Source organism: Silurus aristotelis (assembly GCF_946808225.1).
Source record: "Silurus aristotelis genome assembly, chromosome: 7".
Taxonomy (NCBI): domain Eukaryota; kingdom Metazoa; phylum Chordata; class Actinopteri; order Siluriformes; family Siluridae; genus Silurus; species Silurus aristotelis.
Genome location: NC_139580.1, coordinates 11227036 through 11237035, shown reverse-complemented (window position 1 = coordinate 11237035; position 10000 = coordinate 11227036). Strand labels below are relative to the sequence as shown.

Sequence of the window (10000 nt, the reverse complement as noted above, 5' to 3'; positions counted from 1 at the left end):
TTACTATGTTTGAATCCTTACATCACTTCCTTACTAGCTGGCGACCTTACTAAGCTAGTTAGTTTGATAACTTGGCTAAAAGTAACTGGCAACCTAAAATGTGTATATGGTATATTTTGAATAGATTTGGCCTCTGCAAATCAAGATGCAGATTCGGAAATCCCACTCCTGTTAAACTGGGACGAATAAGAACTTGTTTATTAGAAGTTCACTAGCGAGATAACTATTACATGATTACCAAAATGTATGCCTGTGTATATTTATATATGCTGTCATTTTTAATTAGAGTTTGAGAAGGATTAACAGGCATGCAGTACTGCCACCCTTTGGGCAACATTGGTAAGAAAAAGATGGGACAAAACGCAAGGTGGACAGACAGACAGACAGACAGTGAGGGAGTGAGCGAAGTTTCAGAATAAGAAATCACAGCATCTTGGAAAAACATTTACTGATTTTTGTTATGTGAAATGCTGGACACTGATGGGATCAAAGAAGTTTTAATCCTACACCATATTCTGCCCACCTGTTACTTACTGGTGGAGTGTTCATATGTGTGTCGTTTCAACATGTCGGCACCATACTTGAGGGAATCGTTTAATCTTTTGCTGGAATACGTGATCATGTCTGAAAGTGTTTTACACCCTCTATCTGTCTTTACTCTCTGCCTTTCTTTCCTCACGTAGTCCCGTAGATCACATTACACCTCTTACAGCCATGCTAATGTTCTCCATTTTTCTCTTCTTCTGTCTATCCTCTTTTTTTTCCACTGTGACTATCATTACTCTCTCGATCCGCTTTGCTCCAACTTGTACATATACACTCAAACATACTCGCCCTTTCTCACGAACACACATGTGCATGTGCACACACACACACCTCTCCAGGCATCTCAGGTTCCTGCCATTTTCCATTTTTGAGTGTTCAGGAATAATAATAATATTAGTAAGTGTGTGTGAGTGTGAGAGAGAGGAGAGCGAGGCATATGGGCTGCCAGTCTCCTATAAATATCAGGCCTTTTTCCCAGGGAATCCGAGACCCTGCCTCTCTCCAGTTTACACAGCTGAGCAGCATGTGCAAAAAACTCTCCTTTCTTCTTCTTCTCCTCCAGTTTTCACTTTCCTGCCCTCATTTCTAGTCTTCATCTTTGTCTGGCACCTTTCTCCCCTATCTTTTTAATCACTTCAACTCAGCCTTGGCCATCGTGTGGCCATGAAGATCCTCACCATTATTTTTTTCCCCACCTCAATTTTTTTCTTTGTAAAATAAATATTTTTCTCTCTTACTCCCCCTTCTCTCGTCCTGTCCTTTCTTAATAGCTTGACCATTTCTGCCAAAATTTTTATTCAGCAGGGTCTGACTGGCATGAATATTGCACTCTCTGCTATCTGCACATCTTTATTTTCCTCATTTGCTCCCTCTCTCTTTCTCCCCAAACATCTGCTACAGTAATCAGAGATATATTCCCCCACAGGGGGTGTTCGGCGCACGTGCCACGCACACACTTGCAGAGTTTGGACTCATTGGTGTACTCCTAGGTTATCCCCTGATATACATGTCAAGACCACATGCTTGTCAGAGTTCACACTCATGACCTCATTCTAAGAGACCTCAGGGAGGGAATCACATAAAAGTCTCAAACCTGTGTTTTAGGGAACCTAAATTATAGTAAGGTCGTAATATGAATCAGTGGAACAGGGCATGTAATTCATTTTCAAGGTGTCCATTTATGTGAGGTCACAATCTTTCATTCGTATGAAACTGAAAGCTTACCAATTCTAATAACTGTGAATTATAGCAAGTTATTTTTTTTTTTTTGCAACCACCTTTCAACTCTATCAGTAAATTTAAATTTTGAATTCCATGGTTATCCCTCAGATTCACTGGTGTCTGCTGCCCTCTGTTGGAGGTTAACAGATAGTGAGCGACTCTACTCTGCTTTTACTCGTTAATAACACAGGAGAATATGTGAAAACAGTGAGCAGGCTCCAGATCAAACAGGGGGGCCTGGACCTGCTAAACTATATATATATATATATATATATATATATATATATATATATATATATATATATATATATATATATATATCGTTATTATGTTTCAGAATGTCTTCTTTAAACATTGCTTTGCCGATTATTCTCCAGCGCAAACGAGCTGTTAGTAGCCTAAAAATGCTGTTATAGGAACAGTCTTCTATCACATCAATTGCTGTTCTTAGTGTCACCCTAAAGCAAACCAACTGAGGTGACCAACCTGACACTTGTTTCTCTATGCCTGAACAAGAACAATGACTGCCACTTGGCTGTGCATAATGCAGGCACCGAAGACAAGTCAACTGGCATTTCTCATTTCAAATACAACAAAATGAATGACTGAAAAGTACATGGAAGTCTAAGGTCTATCTGTATGTGAATGAACAGTTTGGACATCTCTGGCCATGGAGACTTTATCTTGTGGGACAACAGCTGCAACTAATGCCAGTCTTATTTGAATGTTTGGTGGAAACCATTTGTTTCTGGGGAAATGCATATTTTGTAAAAAACACAATCCATAATGGTCAGAACTTGACTCAAAGCTGTGAACTTGAACCTGTGCCTGCAGTGGAAGCACTCATGGTATCCAATCTTCAACCCACCCAGATGTCCATTATGATTTTAACCAGTCCCAGTCTAACACCCAACTGTCATTGTTTCCAATCCACCAGTTCATAACCTGTGTATCAGCATGCTGAAACCTGAAGCAGCATCGGCAGCCCCAATCCACGCCCAGGGCCAAAGTTAATGACGACTAACTATGGCCATGTCCTGACTCTTGTTTCACGAATGCTGATATGCATTGCCGTGAGCGATCACCACCACACACATTCGCAAGGTTCTACAAACAGAATAAGCCAACACTGACTCACTCTGTCCACACTGTAACCTTAAACATTTCAGTTTGATCTGCTATATTTGACATTGGTCTTTAATATAGGCTTGTCCAGCAATTTGGGAGTCGCAGTATCTCAGTTTAAACTATTTTATAAGCTGTACTGTAATCCTGGATCAAAACACAAGTGAAATGTGCACTGATGTGCATTGTACCACCTTGCAGATAGCTGACATAATGAAATATTGCTTCTAAGGAAAGGATGGTTCCAATAACCAGGTTCTTCCCTCATGCAAGGGTTTCCGAGAACTTTGATTATAACCAAAAAGCAGCAGATGTTAGCTCACTATCATAGAAGCATGTACATGGTAATATTCTGCTAGACTGTCATTTAGACATTCACTTTTAAAACGGCGCAGGTTTCACTTAAATACATTTTCATACATTTTAAGCTATTGACAGCAAAATGACCATAAATGAGCAATGATACCATACCAGAAGCAGAGCTGCATTTTATCCCAACATTGTACAGCAATCACTGTGAATGCTAAACACAGATATAAAACTGGGCTATATAAATATCAGCACTGGGCTAAACTGTACAACTCACACACAAAAATAACCACGGTCTTGTACTTTATTCACAATAAATGTATTTTCCTTGAAAAATAATAATTTTAATAAACAACAATAATTTTTTGACAAGACAGTTTCGTTTACAACTATAATCTGCTATCATACAGCAAGCAGGCGGGGGGGGGAGAGAGAGAGAGAGAGAGAGAGAGAGAGATCTGCGAAACAAACACACTAGTCATTGGGTGGAATGACCCAGCAAAACCATACAATGAAAAAGGAGTACACATATAAAAAGGAATAAAAAAAAAAATAAAAAAAATCAGAAGCCAGAAGGAGGGATTCCACACTGTCTCACATGCACAATGCCCACCTTAGCCTTGAGACGAGAAAGAGACGAGGTGGAGAAATCGAGCTCAGTTTTGCTGCCACAGAGCAGTCATTCTCCGGCACTTAACAGCAGTGCGTGTTTCTGGGTCTGGCAAAAAGCCCAGGGGCAGGGAGTTAAAAAGAGAGAAATACTTCACTAGTCCGTCCGTGTTGTCCATTCACTCAGTTCTCCTTGGCAGGTTCGATAAGAGTCCCTTTCTTCAACACCGCAGTCTGTCAGTTCGACAGTTTCAGCAGAGAAGCAGGAAAGTTAAATTGTCTATCGACAGAGTGTTTGGCGTATACATGGGTTGGGGGTTTAGTGCAGGTATCAAGAGTTTCTATTATATTCTAAGAACGTCTTAGTAATTCCCTGGCAATAGATATCATTTCAAGCTTCTAAATGCCATTTGCAGGGTGAATCTAGAATTAATGCTGAGCAAAACCGATAAAATTGTACTGTGTGCTATTGTATTACAGAGACAGTGTTTCCATGTCGTTTCGTGGTTGGCGCGTGAATAGGTTTCTGTAGCAAACTTGAGTGTTCCTGGAGAAGCTTTCTATCAGACAGGAGAGATGAAAACAAGGAGACAGTTCCTTTCACTCCTTTCTGGGACAGACAAAGCCCATAACCAATCACATTTCAGCTTTCCCAAGATACACTGGCACACATCAAAGGTACCTGGTGAGAGAGAAAAGGAATCAAAACAAAGCTTGGAGAGTAGTGGAAGGCACATATGCAAGTGAGAGTGCCGGTGTGTATATACACGTTTGTGTACCCGCTATCTGGAGATGTACGTGTAGGTGCGTGAGGGCGATCTGGCTGCATGAGGGAGTCCTTCTGGTTGTCCGTTAGGAGAGACATTGAGGAAGTCCCAAACAAGGATTGTGTCGTCATGGGAACTGCTGATGATCTGGAACTCATCAAACTGTAGACGGAACACACGTCCAGAATGCTCCTGCGAAAGGTAACCATGACAGCACAAAATTAAAACACACACATACACTCGCCAAAAGCAAACCACATCAGAAAACCCATGGCAGGTGAAAGATGGTGAAAATGATGACAGCAAGATGCTGATTTATTCAGGTTATTAAAACAAGCAGTTCCACCTGCCTTTTCGATGACAACTGTGTTCCAATCAAAAGGCAGCTTCATAAATAAGCTACATTTTGCTGGCACCTGAGAAAAAGCTGTCTTTGTTGAAGGCACTTGGCATTTGCACTCGGTGTACTGGTACATTTAAATGTTTGTGGGAAAAGCAACACTTGATTTGTGTGCTTTTCGAGCCATTAAGGTTGTTCGAAGACTGCTGTGAGGCAGTACACTGTACATCAAGCATAAGCAAGGTAATGAATGAGACCAATGATTTAGGTAGTTAGCATGTACAAGTTCTCTCTTTTATACAAATAAAAGGCAGCATAGTTAAGGAAAAAAGATGACACCAATAGTAATAGCTACCTTTCTCCCTGAAAATGTTAGGAAATTACAGAGTAAAGTCTCAAACTTGTATTTAAAATAATGCTGTAATAAAATTGTTGGGCTCAGGCATCTGTTGATTTTAATAAAACTTGAGCATAACTATTATTCCAGACAAGAACAATTTAATTTATATCTGTGATGGTCTGCATTTTTTTTGCTTATAAAAAAACCAAAAACTGCAACAGCAGCAAGATTTAAGGCTTAACCATTTAATCATTAATTCAACCTAAAGTGGTTGTGTATTGCATCACACTGGCATGTCACACTATCACTTTAGACAGGCTAGTGTTACAGACTCTAAACAGATGAGACTTGTGTTTTGAATTGGAACCAGAAAATAAATGCATATTTCTCTTACAACATGCTGATTTCATCAATTACTTAGCAAGTGAAGTCAGCACTTTGCTCTTTAGCACAAAGATGGTAAAAAGAGAGAACAAAATATATATCTTTGAAGTCTTTTCTTTCTCAAAAATTTGTGTTGTGGCTTGTTGCTGCCAATCTGCTACAATAAGGTTTTCTAAACTGTGACCAGTTTTCTTTCATTGATTGTTATTTGATTCTGATACACTTCTATTTCAAATACCTGGCTGGGTCTACATCTGAGCTGTGGTCCTCCAATTCAGGACCTTTTTTGGCTCATAATTGGTTTCAGTATAATGCACTGACAAGATATACAGCTGCTCTTACCAAAAAAGGATGTTTACCTCATAGGATGCTAAATAAGTATAAAGCAAACAAATCTTGATTTGTACACAACCAGAAATATAGCTGCTTCTAGTTCAGCATCTAACTAGAGGTAAACTGAAAACTAGCGAAACTGTGATGACACAAGTGTGTCCTGAGAGATCTAATACACTGGCACACCTTCAATGAGTGTAGCTATTAATGCCTCCAGAATGGAACAGAGCTTAATAATTTATCATTTATTCACCACTTTTACACTTACCACTAGTGTGCGCAGACAGAGTGTGCTAGCTGGAGCACGAGGGTCCAGAGCAGCCTGCAGATCCCACACCTTAATCTTCCTGTGTGTGTGTGTGTGTGTGTGTGTGTGTGTGTGTGTGTGTGTGTGTATGTACAGATATATATATATATGAATATAAGAGTGAGAGAGGGGGGGGAGAGAGGGAGAGTGTTTTTAAAATCGCAGTTGAAAACTTTTTTATTTATACAAGCTTTTAACACTTAGCCCTGTTTTAACTGCTTTTTTACATATATACATATATACACATACATATACACATTTTTTTTATATTTCTTATATTTTATTGTCTACTGTCTTTTTTATTTTTGTTATTTTTTACTGGAAAGTGCCTTGTGCTCCTTTTGGTTGCTGTAAGGCGCTATATAAATAAAATTTGACTTGACTTTTGAATTTGACAAATGCACTGAAAATTTTCCATGGAAATGAGTATTGCAATACAATACAACATTAAGAGATGTTAGAAAAAAAAACATGTACTGCCCAATGGTGGCAATGTACCTATTTTCCGTCTATGTTAGCTCTCTAGATTAGTCTATTGAGTGACGTTTATTTTAGAAAGTAAGGCAATTTTGTCACAACAGACTAGTTTGGTGGGGCCAAAGTGAATTTGTGGGTGTATAAGATACTCTGGATTTAGATTGTAATAATTCATCAATAAATGATCTTTTCTGTGCGACAATCTAAATGTGTTTGCACACGCGTGTGGTTTACCCGTCATATGCGCCACTGACAATCCTCTTGTTGTCAAATCGAATGCAACGAACGAGTTCCTCGTGTCCTTCCAAAACACGAAGACATGCCCCACACTCAATATCCCACAATCTGCATAACACAGAGATATACCATGATATCAGTCCTTAATATATTCACATGTAAGATATTACTTTTTCCAGAACATACAGTACAACCTTTTTACACTTAGTTTAGAGCGAAACCATTTCTGCTACATGTAGACACACACACACACGCACCGTATAGTGTTGTCTGAAGAGCCACTGACCACCAATCTGTCTCTGTACTGGAGGCAAGCGATACCCCGCTTGTGTCCATTTAGTGTTCGGACAAATTCACAGGTACTGGTGCTCCAAACCTAAACAAAAACCATCAGGACAGCAATCACACAATGGCCAGAGTATAATTAAAGATAAGCACAATAAGTCAGCTGATATTATAATAAATTAATAATAATTATATATATTTTTTATGTACACTATTATTAACCCAGAATTCATAAAATGTCTTTTTGTGTATTTAAATGTTTATCTAGAACTTTATATGCATGCGGATTAATTAAAAAAAAAAAAAAAAAAAAACAAGTAAAAAGTAAAAACTTAAAAAAATTTTTATAACAACCATAGCATTTTTACTTTTATAGTTCTGTCTCCTGAGGCTGAGACGATGTATTTGTCATCGAAGTCGACAACGTTGACGGCGGCCCGGTGGCCCACGAGCACGCGCCGCAGACTGATGTCAGTGGCCGAGGCCATGTCCCACACAGCGATGGAGCGATCTTTAGAGCACGTCACCATCAGGCCGTTACAGAATCGTAGGTGAAGGACCGCCTCGTTGTGATGGATCAGAGTGTTAAGAACCTCGCCGGAATTTGCATCCCAAACCCTGATGCAGAATGGGAGATGGAGAACAGAAAATAATCTCAAAATATCCTCTAGCGATTTAAACATGCTGTAAATGTGGATATTGAAAGAATAAAAGAAATCGGCTACCGTTTAAATACCATTAAGATTGTAAAACTGGTGTTTGAGTAAACAGCTTTACTTATACAGGAGTATATGAAAAAAACTATCAAATCCTAAAATTCTATTAGGCAAAATAATAATGTAGTCGTAGAAAAGTTGGTTTGAATGATTTATATAAAGCTACAAGACAGTGGACGGAATAAAAAGGGAAAAACAAAAGCTTAAAATAAAAAGGTTACATGTATATTTGTATACCTGACAGTTGAGTCTGATGAACCGGTCACTATTACTCTCTCGTCATACTGCAGACACAAAACTGAACCAGTATGACCTGTCAGAATCTTCAGACACTCCAGTGTGTGCTTATCCCAGATCTGACACAGACAAGAAGAGAGAGACGCTGCATTAGTAAACACTAATATTTAATTCTTATGTTAGCACTGGTGATTTCATGTTAATGGATTAGAGCGGTGGTCCCCAACCTTTTTTGCACCACGAACCGGTTTGATGTCAGACAATATTTTCCCGGACCGGCCTTTAAGGTGTGGCGGATAAATACAACAAAATAAAATGAAACGACCGGCATAAAAACTGGTATTTTCTAAATATAATAAACGTGACTCCACTGTGTTTTTTGTTAATTTTGCTCGCTTGGGGGTATGAATTTAGCAGTAATGTATTGTGTGTTAGCGGCCGGAGCCCCTTTAAGAAGGTAGCGGATGGAGGTAAGACATGTGACTGAGGCATCATGACATGCATCAAGAGTGAGTCATACAGATGTGGTGGAGAGAATCCGGTAATTTTCCAAAATAAAAAATCGTTCAAAATCAGATAAATACAAAGGAAATAATGTAAGTTATGTATTCTTTCTGTGCGGTCTGGTACCAATTTACCCACAGACCGGTGCCGGTCTGTGGCCCGGGGGTTGGGGACCACTAAAAGACAAGATATTCAGCAAAAGCAGCACCACGCTCCCACACACCTTGATAGAGTTGTCTCGGAGGCCGCTGATGATCTTGTCATCGTCGTATTGTAGACAGTAAACCCCTTTGCTGTTCTCTGATCTGCACTGGATTCTCTGCAGGTTGTGTCGGCCACAGCGCCAGTTTGCCTCAATCGTCTGCAACACGCATCAGCAAAAAATAAAAGAAGGAGACCGTTATAATTAAACCCCCTGTATAAATAATTAATACTTCCGAAACGCTCACCTCGATGTCCTGTATAATTTTAGGGTAGAGTGAGTGATAGTATGAGTTGGGAGGGACTTCATTTGTGCGGTTCTTGAACAAATACTTCTCCCTGGAAACAAACAAACAAACCATTTTTGTAGACATGTTTTGTATTTTTCTTTATTCTCAACGTTGTTTGTGTAAAATTTCCATTGGCACTTGTGTTTAAATCTTTCTGAAAAATATTATTTGCGCACATTCACCCTGAAGAGTCAGTGTAATGTTTTTGTTCATGTTATCATTGATTTATTTGTACTTCTAATCCTAAGCAGCGAATCTATTATTTAATCAATTCTCATTATTAATAAATTTTATTTGACAATAATTATCAGGGATTCTCTGAATAGCACAGTGTGTATTAGGACTACATCTAAATGGTCAACAACAGTGGCTGGCATTATGTTTCACAAGGTTCTCTTAAAGAGCACACTGCTGTTGTCACAAACAAATAGGAAATACATTTCCACCATTATGATGAAAATGAACAGTTTGGTCTATAAAGACATCTCAAAGTGCCCTGAGAAAAACACTTTCCTTTAACGATTGAATATAAAGTAATTCACTTAATGGTAAGTATGCTGTTCGCTGGCATTAGAACACTTTAAAAAAGCTCTTAGAATGCTTACCCAATATGCTTATTTTAAATTACATGATATAGTTAAAGATATTTCACAACACTGCAGGGAGAATTTTTTATCAGGACCATAAAGACAGTATCCGACTAATCCTATCAACACTGTAGAAGCCACTGGAACTATTTTGGGATGATTTGCTTTAAAAACAATACATATTG

General features: G+C 38.8%; 1 protein-coding gene across 6 annotated transcripts in view; it reads right to left on the bottom strand.

The window, feature by feature from the left end:
- Positions 1-3487: 3487 nt before the first annotated feature.
- The window catches only part of fbxw11a (F-box and WD repeat domain containing 11a), an 18305-nt gene continuing 11792 nt past the window's right edge, over positions 3488-10000 (bottom strand). For all 6 annotated transcript variants that reach the window (XM_083547096.1, XM_083547098.1, XM_083547095.1 and 3 more), the window contains 9 exons: positions 9187-9277; positions 8961-9098; positions 8234-8352; positions 7649-7898; positions 7253-7371; positions 6993-7103; positions 6243-6321; positions 4590-4769; positions 3488-4492 (listed from right to left, as the gene is read on the bottom strand). In XM_083547096.1, the coding sequence (XP_083403222.1) occupies positions 4593-4769; positions 6243-6321; positions 6993-7103; positions 7253-7371; positions 7649-7898; positions 8234-8352; positions 8961-9098; positions 9187-9277 (1084 nt within the window). In that variant the 3' untranslated portion in view covers positions 3488-4492; positions 4590-4592. The remainder of the gene's footprint in view (positions 4493-4589; positions 4770-6242; positions 6322-6992; positions 7104-7252; positions 7372-7648; positions 7899-8233; positions 8353-8960; positions 9099-9186; positions 9278-10000) is intronic.